The sequence below is a fragment of the Hemitrygon akajei genome, chromosome 7 (genome assembly GCF_048418815.1).
Source record: "Hemitrygon akajei chromosome 7, sHemAka1.3, whole genome shotgun sequence".
NCBI classification, from domain to species: Eukaryota; Metazoa; Chordata; class Chondrichthyes; order Myliobatiformes; family Dasyatidae; genus Hemitrygon; species Hemitrygon akajei.
This window is the reverse complement of record NC_133130.1, coordinates 160650749-160673080: the sequence shown is the minus strand read 5'-3', so window position 1 is coordinate 160673080 and position 22332 is coordinate 160650749. Positions and strand designations below refer to the sequence as shown.

At 38.4% G+C, this 22332-nt stretch overlaps 1 protein-coding gene across 2 annotated transcripts in view; it reads left to right on the top strand.

Moving 5' to 3' along the window:
- spout1 (SPOUT domain containing methyltransferase 1) overlaps positions 1 to 21924 on the top strand; it is a 36146-nt gene extending 14222 nt beyond the window's left edge. For both annotated transcript variants that reach the window (XM_073052360.1, XM_073052361.1), the window contains exons 2-12: positions 5133 to 5175; positions 7181 to 7294; positions 8805 to 8964; positions 11337 to 11426; positions 12945 to 12994; positions 15137 to 15267; positions 15630 to 15702; positions 17559 to 17657; positions 17756 to 17858; positions 19117 to 19264; positions 21293 to 21924. In XM_073052360.1, coding sequence (XP_072908461.1) covers positions 5133 to 5175; positions 7181 to 7294; positions 8805 to 8964; positions 11337 to 11426; positions 12945 to 12994; positions 15137 to 15267; positions 15630 to 15702; positions 17559 to 17657; positions 17756 to 17858; positions 19117 to 19264; positions 21293 to 21367 — 1086 coding nt within the window. In that variant the 3' untranslated portion in view covers positions 21368 to 21924. The remainder of the gene's footprint in view (positions 1 to 5132; positions 5176 to 7180; positions 7295 to 8804; positions 8965 to 11336; positions 11427 to 12944; positions 12995 to 15136; positions 15268 to 15629; positions 15703 to 17558; positions 17658 to 17755; positions 17859 to 19116; positions 19265 to 21292) is intronic.
- The last annotated feature ends 408 nt before the right edge of the window (positions 21925 to 22332 follow it).

Genomic DNA, 22332 nt, shown 5'->3' with positions numbered 1-22332 from the left:
AACCTTGCTTTGAACCTGTTCTGGATCTTTTCTTCACTAACTGCTGACAAGACATCAACCGTCTTGACTTTAAGACTTCTCTCTCCAATTCTAACCTCATTCCTTCTAAACATGCTGCTCTCCACTCTCTCTGCACTAATCCCAACCTCACCATCAAACCAGCAGATAAGACGGGATGCTGTAATAGTCTGGTGGACTGTCTTCTACCTTGCTGAGGGCAGGTAACAACTTGCAGACTACCCCTCTTATGCCTCGAACAGGATCCCGCTCAGGAGCACCAGGCTATTGTCTCCTGCATCTTCACTGACCTGTATCAGCTCTTAACAGTGGATGATCTCCTATCTACCGCCACGTACGGGCTACGCTGTAGCCTATGCCGTAGCCCTGATTTCACAGGCGTCATTCTAGGCCTTAGCGAGCATGTGTTGGTGTGTGCCAAAACGCTAGTTGGCGGTGGGGTTTCTATGCCACAATGTTGAATTTCTTCACAAGGAACATGGACGAGGAAATGCATTTCAAACATTTTTGCATGTTGGCATGTCAAATCAGGTAGATTTGACGATTTGGTTCATCTATTTTGTATCGGTGTACAGACATGGCGGAGAAGAAGCAACCGGAAATGCATAGGAAGAAATGCGATGCTACCAAGCAGACCAATCACAGTTGTTGCAGTCTGCGTCGCCGCAACGCTGGTCTGGAGAGGTGTACGTCACCCTACGGCGTAGGTTACAGTGTAGGGTACGCGATACCTACGGCATAATGCAGTGGCTGATTTATACTTGTGTGTTGAACTGTTGAACGCACGCAAGGTCATCAGTCGGTCATTAACCTACAACTACTCAATGAGTAAAAAACAAATGTTGCTTGAAAGTTTCTTTGGAAGAGGTGGCAGGGACATAAAAGGCCTAACGCTGATGATAACACAGAGACAGCTGAGGTCGAGACTGCAAAAAAAAAAGAAAGCTTCCTTCAACAGAAAATATGAAGAGTCACACATCAAAAATGGCTTTACTGCGACTGGTGACTCGCACGCTCCAAGCCCCCTGTGTGTGATATGTAGAGACAATCTGTCTAATGAGGCAATGTAGACCTCTGGACTGCTTCGGCACCTTGAGTCCAAGTACCCCGCACTTAAAGAGAAACCCGTTGAGTTTTTTGAGTGGAAAAAAAACGTGAGCAAGCGGGACAGAAGCAAGTGCTGAGAGCCACCACTCCACAAATGCTGCTGCTCTGAGAGCGTTGTACTCAGTGGCTAGCCGTATTGCTAAGGCTAAGAAGCCTTTCACTGTTGGTGAAGAATTGATTCTGCCTGCTGCCAAGGACATGTGCCGTGAACTGTTGTGAGAAGCTGCAGTTAACAAGATGGCACAGGTTTCTCTTTCAGCTACCACAGTTTCAAGGAGAATCTATGACATAGCGGAGGACATCGAAGCACAGCTGTTGGAACAGCTTAACGAATCACTATGTGACGAGGAATGGATAGCAAAGCTCGCTTATCTGTGTGACATCTTCAACCCGCTCAATGAACTCAATTTGTCACTTCCGGGGAGAATGACAACTGCCTTCAAGTTGGCAGATAAAGTGTCTGCTTTCAAAGCCAAACTGGAACTGTGGGGACGGCGAGTGGACAGGGGCATATTTGACATGTTCCCAACATTAGCTGGGATTTTGGGAGAGACTGAGGCTGCACCGTCCTTCTCACAGCTGGTGCATGATCACTTCACTGTCGACAGAATTCAAGTGTTACTTCCCAACCTCAAATGACCCAAGAAAGGAATCGGTCCATGACCCATTTGTGAATGTGGCCGGTGAACCATCCATGTCAGCACGGGAAGAAGAACAACTCCTCGAGTTTGCAAATGACGTTGGGCTGAAAAGTATGTTTGACATAACATCTCTGCCAGCATTCAGGATCAAAGTCAAGGCTGAATATCCTGACATAGCCACGAAAGCACTGAAAACGTTGCTTCCATTTCCAACATCATATCTCTGCGAAGCGGGGTTTTCTGCAATGAATGCTGTGAAAGCTAAATTGCGGAGTAGACCGGACATAAGGAACCCCCTTCGAGTATCGCTGTCTCCCAACACCCCTCGATGGGACCGTCTTGCCCAGGGCTCCCACTGATTCAGCGATATTGGTGTGTTGCAATGATTTTATATGTTCATACGAGGAAAATATGTGCTGTGTGTTTAATAACCAAACGTTACTTAAAATGTTATGATGCTGTTGACTTTGTTACGAACCCCGTAACTGGGTCACTTACCAGCAAAGATAGAGAGGTCCGTTGAAGTCTGATGATACTATTTTTAATAGTATTTATTAGTAAAAATACACAAAAATAATATCAATGCAAATATACAGATAATATATGTCATCAATACTAAATCTAAAAGTGCGGGTATAATAATAATCAATAAGAAATAAGCTCTATCGTTGTCTAGGGGATAATGTATTGTCCGATGGAAATATAAAGTTCACTCAGTTCATGCAGGCTGCAGCCTTTGGGGACTGCTGTGTTGCAATTGTTGGAGAGAGAGAGAGATTTGGATAAAAACTTGCCGGCTTTCCTTTTATGATTTCGATCCGTCTGGAGTCTCGTTGTCGTGGCCTTTCACTTGTGGCCTCTCCTTTAGCTAAACCATTCTTCCGTGGTGAGCTCGCCACCCTGGCACGGGAGAACACACACGAGCCCCCACCGGCTTTTGCTATAAAACGCTGTCACTGGATTTCCAGCGTTTCTCCTGGTGCGTCCAAAGGGGTTGTTCCCCAGGCCCTCTTTTATCCTTACTCACGGGGTCTCAGATGTCAATCAGGTTGGGATGATGCAATCCGTCAACCAGACCACTCTGGTTGTCCCCGAGGGGCTTCAATGAATAGTACAGTACTCAATACACAATTCCATCTCCAAGAGACAATAGCCGTTATCAGTGGTTCCGTTTCGCTGAGGCCAGGACACATTCCAAACCCTGTGTATTCTGCGTGTCTCTCTCTCATTTCCTGGGTCCCAGACCCGAATTAATAGTGATCTTGCGATTCTCAAAAAGGAGGGGGCGACTTTGTACCCTTCGGCCCCTCAGAGTTGCTTTACATTCATAACAACTTATAAGTGACACATAATTGACTTATCATTGTATTCATGTGAGGAAAATACGCGCTGTGTGTTTAATATTAAATTCATTAGAGAAACCCTTTTAGAAATGAAATTGAGTTTATTAGCCACTTGTAAGTGACTTATAGTTGACTTATCACCTATATTCCGGTCACGATTAACACTCGGCCCCTGTCTGCCAGTCCACAGGAATATTATCAATATTAAACCGGTCCGCGGTGCAAAAATGGTTGGGGACCCGTGGGTTAGAGGGGGATAGGTTCATGGGATATTGGGGTGCCTTTTGGGCAGATGGAACCTGTACTACTAGGAGGGGTTGCAGTTTGACAAGTTTTGTTGGGCTGAATGGCCTGTTCTTGTCAAAAACTTTCTAATGTTCTAAAGTTGGTTCACGGGATATTTAAAGTGGAAGTTGACAAGTTTTTGAATGATCAGGTAATTGAGGGCTACTATTCAGAGTCAGGCTTAGTATCATGGTCTTATAACATGAAATTTATTATTTTGTGGCAGCAGTACATTGCAAAGCTATAAAATTACTATAAATTACAAAATAAAGAGTACCAAGAACAGGAATAATAAGGTAGTGTTGATGGGTCCTCAGGCCAATCAGAAATCTGATGGTGTTGGGGAAGGAGCTGTTTTTGAATTGTTTCATGGCACAGAAGAGGAATTAAAGTGTAGGGCAGATCTATATTCATATTGAATTGCAGGACAGGTAATAAAACCTTTGGTCAATTAAAGAAAAGGTCATGAATGGCAGAGTTACCCTTGCTGCTATTTCTTATGCATACATAAACTGACCCTTTACTGGTAATGATCTCATTATTGCCAGTGGCAGTTAAAGTGAAACTAATGGTTGGGTTTGAAGTAATATTACATATTAAAAATGTACTTATCAGATCACAGCAAAAGTAAGGCTTTGCAAGGTCAGTGCTGGGATGTTTCGTAGCAACGAAGTCTACAATCTAAAAATACTTGCACAATATAGTTAAGATATAATCGAAAGAATTGCGTATGAAATCCAGTGTGAAGCTTTGGGAGTGGGGTTACCCATGTAAGGTGGGAAGGAGGAAATTATTTCTGAGGGTTGTGATCTGAATCATTGGAATATTATCAAGGCTGAGCTGAGTGTTTTTTGTGTAAGGGGCAATTAAGGTTTTTGAGAAACAGACAAGAAAGTGGAACTGCAATCAGATTAGTCAGAGTCGTATTTGATGGCTCCAGAGGTCTCATGAACAGATTTTTTTCCATAAGTTTGATCTGATGTAATCAAATAATTAATATTTACTCTTTCTTAAAAATTTTATTTGGATAAGATATTTGCAAGTATGACACAAACTTCTTTACATATAAAACCTTTTACATTTTTATATATGTATAAATCTATATATATATATATATATATATATGTATGCATTCACAAGTACACACTGAGATTATATTAAAAGAAAAATAATTAAAAAAAGAAAAAATAAAGGACATAACAAAGTAGGTAACATAGTGGGAATAAAAAAGAATATATAATTAGGCACTTAAATAGATATTTATGTGCAATTGTAATTCCACACTATTAAACTAAATAATAATAATAGTTGTTAAAAATAGTGGTTATTACTATTTTTTAACAACAATTATTATTATTTAGTTTAATAGTGTGGAATTACAATTGCACATAAATATCTATGTATATTAATAATTTCCATGTATCTCTTCTGGTCCATTTCTTTCTAGTCCGGAATATTGTGTGTAACCCTATGTAGCTTCCATCGTAGGTGTTTGTATCCTAACACGTTCATGTTTGCTCCTATCCACAGACGTACTTATCCAAATATCTACACTTTCATACAAAATTGAGTAGTATAAATTTCTTTTCAGAACAAACTAGAAATTTTATTGTTTAATATACAAAAATGTATCTTGCACAGATAACAATATGTCAGTAGTTTGCATCTTTTTATGAGTTCCATTGATAAACACATACAGTCTGTGTTCATATAATTTATTGACTTGGTGTTCTCTCAGGATGAAATGACTGGAGCTTACTGGAGGAAAACAAAAGAAGCCAGTGAGTATTTTTTTTTACAACATATTGTATTACTTTCCATTCTCTATTCTTGTTTATTTATTTTCTTTTCCCTTTTTTTTTGGCTGATTACCCTTGTGTTTCTAGTAGCCAAAAGGATGGTATGGTTTCTGTCTGTGATTTCTCTGGGGTGCCCATGAGTAAATATTATTGTTGTCATTTGCAAGAGAAGAAACAAGCCAATTCCCATATTTTAGGAGAGGAGAAAATCAGAAGGTTTGCCACCTCTGGCTGCTCTTGTGCACCTCTTAGTGTTCCTGAGGAGGTACTGACAAATAATGCAAGCACAGAATACAGAAACTAGACTAAGTTATTTAATTATTTGGCATTAAGAAATACATCTACTCCTTCCTTGAATATATTTCAGTATTTGTCTACAGCCTTCTGAGCTAGAGAATTTCACAGGATCATGCTGTCTATGTGAAGAACTCTCACCTGATCTCAGTTCTCACTTGCATCTCTGCTTCTGGAACCTCCACCGTGAAAATCATCCTTCTTGTTTCTAGTTTGTCTAGTCCTATTAGAATCTTACAGATTTCTATGAAATATCCTCTTAGTTCTTTTATATACTAATGAAGATGTGCTTAACTGACCCAGTCTCTTCTCATTCACATGACTCGCCATCCCACGAATCAGTCTAGAAAAAACCAAGGCTACAGACGAAACTCTAGTTTGCAGCTATCGATGTGCAGCAAGACATTCCTGTTTGTATACTCAAATCCTCTTGTAGTGAAAGCAAACATATCCTTTGTCTTCCTAATTGCTTGCTGTAGCAGAGTGCTTCCTTTCAGCAACTAGTATATCAGGACACCCAGATTTTGTTGCACCTTCTCTTTTCTCAAATTATCACCATTCAGGTAATCTGATGTTCTATTCTTGGAACCTCAGATTTATCCCTGTTAAACTGCATTTGTCCACTTACCCAACTTGTCCAAATCTCATCGGACCCTCTTTGCATCTTCTTCACAGCACATACTCCTGCCACCTCCCAGCATTGTGTGCAAGCTTGTAGATACTACATTTAGTACTCTCCTCCGAATCATTTTGTGTTGTGAATTGCAGTGCCCCAAATACTAATCCCTGTAATACTTGGCACCCAGAAAAAGACCCATTCATTCATGCTCTCTGCTTCATGTCTGTCACCCAGTCCACATTTGTGGCAACATTTTCTGTCTGTTTGCTAAAACACTAACAAATTTCTACAGTTGTACCGTGGCAAGCATTCTAACTGGCTGTATCACCGTTTGGTATGGAGCGAGAGGGTGATGGGAGCTACTACACAGGATCAAAGTAAGCTGCAGAGAGTTGTAAAATTAGTCAGCTCCATCATGAGCACCAGCCTCTGTAGTATCCAATACATCTTCAAAGAGTAGTGCCTCAAAAAGGCGACATCCATCAGTAAGGACCCCCCCAAACCAACCAGGACATACCCTGTTCTCATTGTTACTATCGGCTAGGAGGTACAGAAGCCTGAAGTCACACACTCAATGTGGCGAACTACATATACCTGTCTGGACACGCCCCACCGCTGACTGCTCCTGTGGCTCCTCCCACTGACTGTGGCTCCTCCCATGGACCCCGGTATAAAGGCGATTGGAGACACCGCCCCGGCCTCAGTCTCCAGGATGTAGTGTGGTGGTCAATTGCTGCTTGTTCTTTCTTCTAGCCAATAAAAGCCTATATCTTGCCTCACGTCTCCGAGAGTTATTGATGGTGCATCACTCAACTATTCAGGAACAGCTTCTTCCCCTCTGTTGTCCGATTTCTGAATGGACATTGAACCCATCACCACTATTTTTTATTTTTGTTTCTGCATTACGTATTTAATTTAACTATTTAGTATATATACTTATTGTAATTCACAGTTTTTTCTATGTTGTCATGTATTGCATTTGCTGCTGCCGCAAAGTTAATAAATTTCACGACATATGCCAGTGATGTTAAACCCGATTCTGATTCTCCTTTTGTTCCCCCATGCACATTGTAGGAAAACAGGCAATAAAAAACTTCAAAGAACAGAAATTCTTGAAGAAGCTTGAGAAACAAAGTGCTAAGCAGCAGAAAACAGAAAAAGACCAAGAGGAAAAGAAAGAACAGAAAGGTACAAAATAAAATGATTCAAGATGTCATTGTAAATACGAAAGTATAATCTCAAAAATAATGCAAAGCTGCCATGTTGCATAATTCCTTTTACATAAAAACATAGAAAATCTACAATACATTACAAGACCTACAGCCCACAATGTTGTGCTGACCATGTAACCTGCTCTAGAAGCTGCCTAGAATTTCCCTACCACATAGCCTTCTGCTTTTCTAAGTTCCATGTACCTATCTAAGAGTCTCTCAAAAGACCCTATTGTATCCGCCTCTACCATCTTCGCTGGCAGTGCATTCCACACACCCACCACTTTTAGATTTATTTGTGATGCACCATGACACAAATGAGTGGATAAGCAGAGATTTTGCTTCTTTGCATTATCATTAGCCAAGTTAGTGGAGGAAATCTGAAGAACAGCGTGATTTACAGTGTCTTCACTATGACTACTGTTACAAATATGGGGTGTAAAAAGTAGCTATAAAGAAAGGTGCAACCGTTTTTAGAACTTGTTAGTAAAATCATCTTAACAGAGTCATATGATGCTTGATGTTTTTCTGTTGTCTACTGATTAAAATTTGCATTTGCTAGAAAAACAAATTTATCTAAAAGTAAATGTTCTTCCAGTTTAAGTTTTAATTGAAGTCGAGGAGCTCTTCTTGCTCTTGCTGTTCATGTGAATAGTCTCCTTTAAAACCACCTGAAATAGATGTTTTCTCATTGCTGATTCTGGGCTCATATGTGAAAAGATGTTGCTGTGCTGGACCATATAGTGTGATGTACTTCACAACTAATAATTGGCAAAATTATTTTGAGACATTTGAAAGTATAAAGTGTTTTGTTAATGTAGATTTTAATTACTGATCAGACCAATAATCAAAACTTACAGTATTTTCCATAGCTTCTGCAGTTGAAAAAGAGCAGCAATAAGAAAGTGCTACCTTTAATAGTGACTTGCAGAAATGTTCAACATATAATTAAAATTTTTAATGTAAAACTTAGCAGTTTGTTAGTTGAGATGATATTTTTAAGTCATTCACTGGTTTACAATATTATGTCAAAAGCAAATACCGGGTAATTTAAAATTTGGCCTTTGGCATGATGAAGAATCCAATAAGTCCTTTACCATTTTGTTAGTTCTGTCTGATAATCCATTGTGCTAACTATTTTATTTGTTATTTAGTGATACAGCGTGGAATAGGTCCTTCTGGCCCTACGAGCCATGCTGTTCCAGCAACTCATGACAAACCCAATTAACCCTGACTTAATCACGGGACAATTTACAATGACCAATTAACCTACTAAATCTTTGGACTATGGTAGAAAACTGGAGCACCTAGGGAAAACCCACACATTCCACAGGGAGAATGTACAAACTCCTTACAATGCTGGAATTGAACTCTGAACTCCAGAACACCCGGAGCTGTAATAGGGGCACACTAACTGCTACACTACTGTGGCATTCCTACTAGAATCTAATTTTTGATATGTTCTGGTGAATTTTCATATTTTCTAGAGCGACTGCCGACTGTCAGTGTGGCGTTGCCAGGGTCAGTTCTGGATAATGCCCAATCTCCAGATCTCAGGACGTATTTGGCTGGACAGATAGCTCGTGCATGTACTGTGTTCTGTGTGGATGAAATTGTAGTCTTTGATGAACAAGGAGAAGATGCAAAGTAAGATGGTTCAGAAATATTTAATCATATCTCATGCTAACTTATCTGACATATACACATTTAATGTTACAGCATTAAGAAGGAATTTGTAGGGTTAAGTGTTTTAAACTTGATTATTCCAACTTATCCTGGTTACCCAATAAAACTTATTTTTATTTCATATGTGGTTAAAATGTAGCTAAACTTTGGTTACTCCAGATTTTCTATAGCATATACAGTTGCAAGAAAAAGTTTGTGAGCTCTTTGCAATGACCTGATTTTGTGCATTAATTCCTCATAAAATGTGGTCTGATCTTCATCTAAGTCACAATAATAGACAAGCACAATCTGCCTAGACTAATAACACACAAACAATGTACTTTTCTTGTCTTTATTGAACACATTGTTTAATCATTTATAGTCTAAGCTGGAAGAAGTATGTAAACCAGTGTACTTAATAACTGGTAGAATCTTCGCCAAATTTTACCTGTAGCTATTGATCAGACTTGCACAATGGTGAGGAGGAATTTTAGACCATTCCTCCATACAAAGCTATTTCAGTTCATCAATATTTCTGGGATACCTTGCATGAATAGCCCTCTTCCTGTCATGCCACAGTATTTCAATTGAGTGAAGGTCTGGATCTGACTTGGCCATTCCAAAGCACAAATTTTCTTCTTTTTAAACCATGCTGTTGTTGATTTACTCCTGTGTTTCGGATCATTGTGTTGTTGCATCATCCAGTTTCTATTAAACTTCAGGTGAAAGATCACAGCCCAGACATTCTCCTGTAAAATTTCTGATACAATTTTAAATTCATTGTTCTCTCAGTGAGGCCCTGAGGCAGTAAAGCAGCCCCAAGTCAAGATACTCCTTCCACCATGCTCCACAGTTAGAATGAAGTTTTTGTATTGGTGTGCAGTACTCTTTTTCCTCCAAACTGAGCGATGTACATTTCTGCCAAAAAGTTCATCTTTTGTCTCCTCTGTCCACTGTTCCAGGGCATTGTGGAACATCCAGGTGGTCTTTTGCAAAGTTGAGATATTCAGCAATGTTTTCTGTTGGAGAGCAGTGGTTTCCTGCATGGTGACCTTCCATGAACACCATTTTTGTTCGTTGTTTTTCTTATAGTGGACACACGAACAGAGACTTTAACAAGTTCTGGAGATTTCTGCAGGCCCTTTGCTGTATCCTCGGGTTCTTTTTCACCTCCTATAGCATTTGCACATTGTGCTCTTGGTGTGATCTTTGCAGGAACCACTCCTAGGGAGAGTAGTGACAGTACTGAATTTTCTCTATTTTCTAGAAAATTTTTCTTAGGTGGCTGATGAACACTCAGGTCTTCAGAAATGCTTTGGTACCCTTTTCCAGCCTCATGCATCTCTACAATTCTTCTTCTAAGATCCTTTGAAATTTGTTTTCATCGAGGCATGGTGTACACAAACATCTTTTTTGAGAAGAGAAAGCTCTGTCAGTACCTGACTTTGTGTGTCTTTTTTATAGGGTAGGGCACCTTTACAATCCACACCTCCAATCTGATATTATTGGTTGGAACACCTTACTCAAGTAACTTTTGTAGAAGACATTTGTAGCAGTTCACATAGTTTGTTTGAAACCGGACTGTGATTGTTTAAATGGTACTCAGTATTGACAAGAGGAAGTACAATTGTTTATGTGTTTTTGGTTTAGGCAGATTGTGTTTGTCTATTATTGTGGCTTGGATGAAGATCAAACCACATTTTTTGAGCAATTAGTGCAGAAAACCAGGTAATTGCAAAGGATTCACAAACTTTTTCTTGCAACTGTATGTATAAAAGTGAACAAAGGTACAACGGTAGGCCATTCATTGCCTAAAATGAGATGGATGTAAGAAATATAATTCTAATTCTAAAACATGGTCCAATACTCATTTATATCACTGTACTTCTGTATATCAAACCTACTGATCTACCTTTACCTCATGTCTCTTCATACAATTACTCAACAAAGATCCTGCCAAACCTGATCGGATCCATGTAAACCTACAGTCTATGAATTTTTAAGGGAAGAAATATAGATTTTATTGTGTGTTTCTGATTACATAAATAGTGCAAATGTAACTTTATCGTTGTTCTGCATAACCCCACAAGAGTAAATAGTTTTCTGTATCAACACTCTCTAAACTTATTAATATTTTGAACAGCTTGTCGCAATCTGCCCTTGATGTTTTAAACTCAGGATAATTTCTGTTTGAAAAATGATGGCAATTCAATTTTTGACACTTGTATTGAAGGAGATTGTTATGTTTGTTACTGATTTGTATGATACTAAGTGATAACCATGATGAAGACACAAGGAATAAGGAAGCTTTTGATTACTGAGTATTGAATTGGGCCTTGTCTTTGTAACTACAGAACCGTGGAAGGTGAATTCCAAGGAATTGGGAAGAAAGGCCATGCCAGTGTGCAACTTGCACGGATTTTGCAGTACCTTGAATGTCCACAGTGAGTCACTTTGGAGCAGAAATATGCCATTATAAGCCATCATTGAGTAAACAAATAGTTTCTGTTTTTGTTCATTAGTCAGAAAATACACAAAAAATCACTTGATATTTTAACCATTCTGCCATGGTATTATAATGAATAACATCAAAAACATGTAAGAAAGAATAATTACTCAAAGGTAAGAAGAGAGAGAAGAGAGGCTAACAGGTTATGCCATTTGTAGGAATGAATGTATGCAAGTACATTTAATAATATAGGAGCTCATTTGTGTGTAGGGGTGTCTGTAAGTCAGATGTTCATAACTGATGGACAGCCTGTAGTTCCTTAACAAGAGCAGTGTATATTTATGAAGATCCTTTACTGTAGCAAGTCATCTCTTAAGCCCTTCTTGGAAATGGAATCAGACAAAAGTTGATTCTGAGCTAAACAAGAAGATGTAAGTTAGGAACACTAAAATATTGCTCAAAGTTTTAGGTGCTGAAAGAGACAGACACCTTTAAGAAATTAATTTGTGAGTTGAAGCACAGAAAATGAATGAAAAGCATCCTAACTTGTTTAACTAAAGATTGTCTTAACCACTTATGAAGAGAAGTTTTTTAGTTCATGGAGATAATTGTCCAAGTCCTGTTCTTCGTAGTTTAATACATAGTATTCAGTTTACTCAGAAGACCTTTCTGATGTGCAAGACCTTTCTCATAGGAAGGGCTTATCAAAAATGTATCCAATATTGAGACTCCGCATTAGGAGGAATCTCTGTTGGTGGGGATCATCCATGGATGTTGTGTTCTAGTTGTCTACATTGTTGGTGCAGCACTGCCAGTATGCAAACCAGGGCAGCATGGTACGTAGACCAAGCTGTTGCCCATGCAACAAGCTCTCCCTCCATGCATCTGACGAATCCAAAGCAAAGGTAGAAACTGATAAAGTTTAGCACTGGCGGCACTGCAGTAGTTGCCAGTCCACGTTGAAACCTACATAGGACTGCCTTAGGGAATCCAGCTCTGGATATTTCCTTGGGGTTTACTCCCATAACCTTCCCCATCAATGGGTATAGCTGCATGGCACCAGAGGTTTTAGATCAGAGTTTTCCCTCTAGATGAGCTGCCCACTGGGGTAACGAGCCTCATATGCCCAAATTGACTGGTTTTAAGGTGCCAGTAATCCACCTTTGCCCCTTTTCCTATCAGTAGAAATGGTTTGCTGGGAGCTGGACTGGATTATCAGAGGCTGTATGAGACACATGTTATAGGAACATTTAATAGACAACCACAGCTTATCGTCACTACCTACACCCATTCCCCCCCTCCCCACCCCCAGCTATGAGAGCCTTAGGGAACTGATGCTACATTGTCAGTACATTTTAAAATCTAGCCTGCAGTCACAGTCTAGTAACCCATTTGGTCATAAAATTCAGTAGTGCTATTTAGCATTTAGAAACCACTCCCAGGTTTTGTTGTCAATGTAGAGAATTTTTTACTTTTTCGTATGATCTAAGACTCTTCCTTTGGTTGTAACCAGGTACCTAAGGAAATCTTTCTTTCCAAAGCATCGGGATCTACAGTTTGCAGGTAAGCTGGTCTGTTATGATAACATATGATGGCAGCACATAAATGGAGAGAGTACCTTGCACCCCAAGGATATTAATGCTTCCCTGTGTACGTAGTACTTCGTTTTTATTTCTGCTAATTTGCCTACATTACTAAAAGTAATTTTGGGCTGTCACAAGAGAACTTTATAAATTATTTTACTGTTTTATAAGACCTCAGGACATAAAGTAGGAGCAGGATCAGGGCATTTGGCCCATTAAATGTTCCCCCGTTCCATCATGGCTGATTTATTTTCCCTCTCAACCCCATTCTCCTGCCTTGTCCCTGCAACCTTTGTCACCATGACTACTCAAGAACCTATCAACCTCCACTTAAATATACCAAAAAACTTGGCCTCAACAGCCATCTGTGGTAAAGAAATTCCTCCTCTTCTCTGTTCTAAATGGACATCCCTCCATTCTGAGGCTGTGCCCTCTGGTCTTGGACTCCTCCACTAAAGGAAACATCCTCTCTACATCCTATATTTGAAAGGTTTCAATGAAATACCCCCTTATTTTTCTAAACTCCAGTGAGTACAGCCCCAGAGCCATCAAATGCGCCTTGTTCATTAACCTTTCATTCCCAAAATCATTCTTGTGAACCTCTTCTTAAGCTCCTCCAATGCCAGCAGATCTTTTCTTTGCTAAAGTGCCCAAAACTGTTCACAGTCCTCCCAGTGCAGTCTGACCAATGCTTTGTAAAGCCTCAGCATTATATCCTTGATTTTATATTCTAGTTATTATTAAGAGAAACGAATTAGATGATCGTTACATTGTGGAACTCACTACCACCTAGAATGGTTGAATTGACTGGTATAGAAACACTTATAAGTACCTAAGCCTGAAGGAAAAAGAACAAGTATTTAAATGTTTTTGTCAGTTGTCTTTAATTTATATTGTGTGCATTTCCCCGGAAACCATGCATCCGTCTGAGCTTCCAGTGCAATTCAACTAACTATTTGGCTGGCAAGGACTTGAAGGGTGAAGACCTCGTAGAAAACCACGTATTTCCTCAAGTGGCTAACTTACACAGTTATTAAATCAAGGATTTAATTCCATCTGATGAGGGGGTGTTGAAAGAATGGTCAGCTGTGGCATTTTATGAAGCTTTATTTCACTGTCTGTAATCTACTGGTTATTAACTTTGAACACAGACTGCAATGTGTATTCTAATGGGCCCTTTCTTGCTTCCATTTTGCACTACTTCAGTAAACAACAACAATAAACTCAGTGGCCCTTTCAGTATTGTTGATTTGAGCACAGAAAGAAATTGCTGTCTGACTTTGCAATGGAACAGAGATAGAAGGTGAAGAAGTGCAAAGCAGAAAGGCCAGCTGGATCTATGAACTGCAGCCTCTCTACTAACAGCAGAAGTAAGGCAGACCCAGCTATACTGGATATCATGGACACTCTACGTTAGTAAAATCTGGGGCTCATAGATATTTCTGAATACTTGTTTTGAAAACGATGGAAAGATTTCACTTTGAGAAACTAGAAAAGCTTGCGTAAGCTGCTATTTTGGTGATTATAAACTGGAATCGACAAATGTTCTTTTAAAAGGCATGGATTTGCCTCCGATAGGATGCAGTTTTTATTAATGCCAGGAATCTGGGTTCAATCCTAGCCTCTGCTACTGTCTGGGTATTGTAAATTATTGTGTAGTGTGGACAAGTGACGGAAGGAATAAACAAAAAGATGGATATGAGTTGGAGAAGAAGATGAGTTCAGTCTCTCCTGGGTTGTAACGATCAGTAAATTGCTAATTCTAATAGGTCTGCTTGGATCCTCAGCGGAGGGGCCAGGAGGTTACACAAGCAGTGAGAAGCCAATCAAAATATAGATGACGGGCATCCTCATCTGCTCTCGATTTAAATAAGTCCGTAAGCACTGGCAACTAGAAAATGTGTTATTGTATGGTACCAATGCAGAGCTTTCTTTGTTTTCCTTCCTCTGCTCGTACTTGCATATTAAAGACCTGGGGGTCAGACTTCTCTCAGTTCCTATTTACTGATACATTTTGCTTTCCACATATGCTGCCTGACCTGCATTTTTCTATTATTCTGTGCTTTTATTTTAGATTTACAATATTTTTCTTTTGGGTGTATTTCTATAAATTGTGTTCTAGGTCTCCTAAATCCACTGGACAGCCCACACCATATGAGAATTGATGAAGCTTCAGAATATCGGGAGGGAGTGGTTGTTGATAAGCCTTCTAAGCCTAACAAAGGATCATTTGTTAATTGTGGCATGAGAAAGGTTTGTATATAAGGATCTATATTCATCCAAATACTGATTTGTGATTTGAATACATGCAAATCATTATAGATTACATTCAGTGCATCATTCCTAAATGTTGGCAGGAAATCTGAGTAAGTTCCTGATCAGATTGTAAGTTGGTCATGCTATTGAATATCATATCTTGTATTCAAATCAAATAATATGATCTAGTGTAAAAGGAAGCCAATTGCTTCCTCGATTCTGCTAATTCTTTGAAAGAACAGTCTAAATAGTCCCACTCTTCTGTCTGCAAAAACATCTTCCTTTTGTTTGATCAACTTTGCTCCATGAGATCATGACACTGGAGTTTTTCAATTATTTACTTTTCTAATTTAAATTAGGATGTACAGATTGACAGATGTCTTCGGGCTGGCCTCCGTGTTACAGTTCAATTACACAAGAATAAACATCCAGGTAAAAAGATCAGGATATGTTGGCTATATTTGTAGTAATTAAACTTAAAATGGCTATAATGGTGGAAAAAAATGTGTTTTACTTTCCTGAAGCATTCCTTGGTTATTGCAGCTGTCGTGTAGGAAGGGTCAGTAACTTTGTAAATTATTACAGTATTCCTTTGACTGTTAAATATAGTATTTACATTAAAAAAACAATGTCTAATGTAATATGGTCCTTTCTAGCTAGGAGACTTCTTAGTCTTCACTAGTATTTTTTTTTACAATCATATTAGTAGCAAACGAACCCATTTGTGGAGAGGAGTCTCTGAATTTTATGAAGATGGTGTACTAGGACAGTTGAAAAGGTCCCAGACCACCCAGCAACTTGTTGGTTCTGCTTTGGTTCTGTCACCTTGCTTTTCAAAGGAGAAATTGAACTAAAAGAGAGCAGTCCAAATTTAACCTGAATATATGGCAAGATCATACATAAGACTTGCAAAACTGGAATGAATTGACTAGGCTTTTGAGTAGGATTGAATTGATTTGACTTTATTACTTACATCCTTCATATATATGGAGTAAAAATCTTTACATCTCCATCTAAATGTGCAATGTGCAACTGATAGTAATTTATAATAAATAGTATGTACAACAGGATAGTCAATATAACAGAAATACAGCTGTTTCAGAATGAATTAAGCAGTCTGATGGCCTGGTGGAAGAAGCTGTCCTGGAGCCTGTTGGTCCTGGCTTTTATGCAGCGGTACCATCTCCCGGATGGTAGCAGCTGGAACAGTTAGTTTGTGGTTGGGGTGACCTTGGGCCTCCAATGATCCTTTGGGCCCTTTTTACACAATTGCCTTTGTAAATATCCTGAATAGTGGGAAGTTCACGTCTACAAATGCGCTGGGCTGTCCGCACCACTCTCTGCAGAGTCCTGCGAATGAGGGAAGTACAGTTCCCTTACCAGGCAGTGATGCAGCCAGTCAGGATGCTCTCAATTGTGCCCCTATAGAAAGTTCTTAGAATTTGGGGGCCCATACCAAACTTCATCAACCATCTGAGGTGGAAGAGGTGCTGTTGTGCCTTTTTCACCACATAACTGGTATGTACAGACCATGTGAAATCCTCGGTGATGTTTATGCCGAGGAACTTAAAAGCTGTTCACCCTCTCGCTCCCAGATCCATTGATGTCAATAGGGGGGTTAGCCTGTTTCCATTCCTCCTGTAGTTCACAACCAGCTCCTTTGTTTTTGTGACATTGAGGGGGAGGTTGTTTTCTTGACACCACTGTGTCAGGATGATGACTTCTTCTCTGTAGGCTGCCTCATTATTATTAATAACATAATTTGAAAAGGAATCAATAATGTAGTAAAAATAATATTTTCCATTGGTGTAGAGTCAACAGAGCTCGGTTTCTTGGGAAGCACTTCAGGCAAAGGATGTTTACACAATAGGCTTGAGATCATAGTTTGTTTAATAACTTTAAAAACAAAATCAATAGATTCGTTGCTAATTCCCAAAACAATATGGCATCAAGGCAGATAAAGGAAATTTTAAGGTCAACCATCTCATTGAATAGTGTAACATAGTTTGAGGGATAAGTACCTCACTTAATGTTCCTTTGTAAATTCTGTTTCCTGTGTAGTGCATTAGAATACAGGATCTATTATGAAAAGCCATTTGATTCCAGAGTTTAACACCCCCCCATGTTACTTATAATTTAATAGTTTGTTGTTATTTTAGTTATTGCATCTGAATTATTATAGTGAGTTGTTTCACATTCCATGCCTTTTATGCACTGTCCTAAAAAAACAAATATAATTTATTGACAGACTATGTGATTTTGAAAGTTGTTCTTGTAAATATTTACAGAGAGCAAAAGGTTTAAGGGTACAGTTGTCGCGCCTCATGTTCCTCGGATGGAATCTGGTCTTTACTGGGGTTACACAGTTCGACTGGCTTCTTGCCTCAGTGAGTTCTAAATCTTTGTTTGAATCTTGATGATGTAACTGAATCAATGGCAAAAATTTTTAAAAAAGAGAAAAGCCCTGACTATCTGTGTTCGGTAGGTGCTGTATTTACAGAGTGCCCATTTGAAGATGGATATGATCTTACAATTGGTACATCTGAGCGAGGGTCAAATACGGATGGCACTACGCTTCCTTCATTCAGGTAAGATGTCAGCTGTTGGTCTTGTCCTTTAATCTGTTACTTCTCAGCAGCTGCAGATTACTGAATGTGTGTTTTTTAATTTGATAAAGTTATCTGAGCTGATTGTCATTTACTACAGAATTTATTTTGTAATCGTGGACTGTGGATTTACTTGATTTGTTTCTTATCTGTTAAGTTTTCTTCAGTTTACTACTTTCCTGTCACATAATCCCCAAAAGCTAAAAGTGATGGAACCCTTCAGTTCTACCGTCTCTGAGATGTATTATTAGCAAGATGTAATCATCAGATCTACCCTCCGGTATTTTTAATGTAACTGTGAAGCATCACTTACTTCCTGTGACTTAACCCCTTCCAATTTGTAGGTTCCCTGATCTAATCACAGATGAGGACGAAAAGGGAAAAACAAAGTCCCTCAAGCTGGATCCACCATTGAGGAGCACCATGGCAGATCTGGTGTCTGACATCTACTTGGCTGCTCAATATCGATATCCTCTTGTTTCATGGAACATAGAACAGTACAGCACATATGGGCTCTTCAGCCCACAATGTTGTGCCAAGCCATATAATCATACTCATGATCAATCAAACCCCTCCCTCCTACATGACCCATGACCCTCCATTTTCCTTACATCTGTGTGCCTATCTAAGACTCTTATAACTCCATGGCAGGACTAGTCATGCTTAGTTTCAATTTATAGGACTACTTTTCATCTTGGGAATCAATTTTAGTAATTCCAAAGCAAGTATAACATTTAGTTGAAGGAGAATCAGACATGGTATTCCAAAATGGGTCTCATGAAAGGTCTGTACAATATCAGTAAGATATACTTTTGGATTCTATAACTCTCAAAGAGCACTGTTTCCCTATTCTGCCTATAGGTTTATTTTCTGTGCCCACTGAGCCAGAACATAATGATTTCAAACACTAATTTACCTCAAAGCCTACTATTGGGCTTCAGCTTAATTTCTTTTTCTAAGGACGCAATCATTCTTGATCTGCAGAGGGAATTTCACAGTAACGGTTATTATATGACTCTTTTGTAGTTTTATTATAACCTTAAGATACAAACCCAATTACGAGCAACCAATCTTCAACAGCAGCATAATATCGCAGCATATTGTTGGATGTTTGCTGTCTATTAAGGTGACAACTGTATTTTTTCAAATGTTCAACTTTATTTGTTTTATTATTGAGAGCCGTTATTCCAGTCTCATCTTTTTTACAGAATTTGACTGTATATTTTTCCCCTTGTGTTAGGCACATGTTGGTAGTGTTTGGTGGTCTTAAGGGACTTGAGGCCAGTGTTGACGCTGATGAAAACCTCAAGCTTACAGAGCCTAGTGTCCTCTTTCACCACTATCTCAACACCTGTCCTGGTCAAGGCAGCCGTACCATCCGCACTGAGGTATGTTTCGCAGGAATGTTTGGCTCAAGTACTTCACTGGCAGGCAGGCAACACACTAAGTACACCTAGGTAGTATCTTCCCCACTTATAATCCTTAACTATCATCCTTTGTACAAAGATCAGAGTTCCTAATTAGTATTCAGAAAATTAGTTCAGACTATTCTGCTATTTAACATTATCATTCCTGGTAGATATGTTTATGTTGAGAGTAAGGCTTTTAATACATTTGATGGCATATGTTATTGTGACCTAGTGTTTTGGTGATGCTAAGAATTACTAATGTAGTTTAGTTACTTTCTGCTTTACTATTCCATGTAATGCAATCTCAATGTGTTCTGTCCTTTCTCTTTAGTAGAGGTCAAGAATTTTTTTATTTTTTTTTTAAAAGGTGCAATATTTTGTGCAAAACCAGCCTGAATATCTCCAGCAAAATATATATTGCAGGAAATGAAATTTACATTCAAGTTTTACTAACTGAGCTCATACCATTTGTTATCTGGTTGTTGGATGGGTGCAACTGCCTGAACCATCTTAATTTTCCTCCCTAAATTCTCCAAGCAGTTTTTAAACTCATTTTGTAGAGCAATAGCTACATGCATGCATCTGAATAAAATTCTGATATTTATATCCTGAGTTCCTCCTTTTCCTTCACTGCGCCAGTTTGTTATGCCTTTGAGTGAACTGTATAATTAAGAATGCAAAAAGTTATGATATTGATGTTTTAAACTTAACTATGCAAACAAAGTCTTTTACTAGTTTCCAAAAGGGTATTGCTTTTTAGTTAGATGCTTGGGTCTGTCAGATAGTTGAAGCTTTTGAATATTGACACTTAATTTATTTCTTTTTATAAATTACAAAAATTCTCAGCGGATAGGTAGCCTACTTTCAATACTTGTCTGCAACTCTGCTTAAATTAGAAACCAAGATGAGAAATAAGACACTGTTAGCCTATAAAAATGAGACTTGATGACTTGAAGCTGAATTGTTGTGGGTAGTGGCTCATGTTCTAACTGGCTAATCATATCCCACAACAATGTATATTGAGAACACAACTATTCATCATAGAAACAATTTAGATGAAGGGATTAAAAAACCATATTCAAGTTTGATGATAGGATAAGTGAGATTGTTTGTTGTGTTACTTTGCAATAACATGCACATACATTAGGTGAAATGTTGACAAAATTGCAAATGGATTTCAGGATACTCTAATCCGAAGTCACACATCTTTGACTTAGGACTTGCTAAACAGTCAAAAGCTAAACGTGGTGGAAGTACAAAGCAACATGAGCCTCGTACATTGATCACTAAAATGTCACAGATAAAGGAAATCGACAAGAAAGCTAAAATTTGTATATTATATCTAGGCAACCCTGAATTCAGGCGAATAGCTGTTTTCCTGCAGTTATGCTGAGAAAACGCTGTTGTGTCTTAAAGACAATATATTGATCTTGGTGGAATTATAGCAGTTTTAAAATCAGAATTATATCTGATTTCTAATATGAAGTGAGATTGTACAAACTAAAGTATTCCCTGAAATTTAGAAGATGAGGAGCTGCTTAAATTGATCTTTTTTGAGATTTTAAGGGGAATTGATACGGTAGCCAATAATCTAATTGTTTGGGGAGTCCAAAACTAAGCAACTTAATCATAAGTTAAAACCTTTTGCAATTGAAATAAGAAAATATTTCGACAGAATAGTCAAACTTATCCACAAATAGGAATTATGCTAAAAGGGTAATTATAAATCTGAGATTAAAAGATTTTTGTTAACCAAAGGGATATTGGGATAGGTAGAAATATGGAGCTAGGTTATAGATCAACTTTAATTTAACACTTAAACTAGATTGAGGCTAATGACCCACATTCCCATGAATACTCCCAATATTTCCTTGTGTTTCCTTCCTAAGTTACCTACAGCCTATGGATAAATGCCTGCCCTTCCCACCAGTCCCTCTATTAAGACCAATAACTACAATGTTTAGAGATTGAATTTCACAGCGAATTATATGTTTTGCCCTTTTCCAGGAAGCCATTCTCATCACTCTTTCTGCATTACGACCAAAGATTGACAGTGCACTCAGAAGAGCCGATTCAAGTTGAATTAATGGGAACATTTACAATATGGCATCTTTTACTCTAACCTTGGAGGATCGTTAATTATCAGCTATTGCTCGTTCTCCTGGCAGATATTGGAGCTTATTCTACCATGTGTTGCCCCTTTTTATGTAGGAATCTGCAGAATGTTTACCAGTTAAAAGAACTATTGGTGAAGATTTTTAATACTATTTTCTATTTGTAATGTTATTGATCTTCAAGCATTCAAGTACAGTAATGATATAGAACACAAAAGACTATGATGTATGTGGAATAAGGACTTTTTTTGCTTCTGATTGTAAAATAGTTGCAGATCAGAAGCAGACTATATATAGATTCATGGTTTTCTAATTTTTTTTGAATTACCCAATTTTCCTGTTCCTCCTTCCTGCCATCTGCTGTATTGCTCCAGATCCCTCAAATAATCTTCTTGACTATTTCTAGCTATTCATCTCTATCCAAAGCAGTTGGACTCAGCTTAGTCGTACATAGCCCAAATACATAAAGTCCTTCAGATCACCATCGAAATACTGTCAAGATGCAAATTAAATTAATCAACTTTATCAGTATCACAGCACAGTAGCCTTCTTTACTCAGGACTTCAAATGTGGTGTGTGGAAATTTAAGGGAGCAGTTAAAATGTTTTTGGTTTTAACAGCAAAGATAAGTGCTTCACATGATGTGCCTGAGCGAATTGTGTATCAGGCCAATTAATTTATCAAACTATGGAACTGAACATGTTACTTTCTGAAAAATTGGTTTGTAACTCTAGTGCACTCTATGTTACAGAACGTTAGAATGTGAACAATTTATATTACTCATATTTCTTTATCAGTAAAGCTACCATAATATTACTAACAATTATTTAATTTTCTAGTTTTATGTGAAACTGCTATATATTTTAAATTACTGTAAGGTGCACTGATATTTGGATTTTCTATCGATTCATAAACGGCATGTATAACATCAAG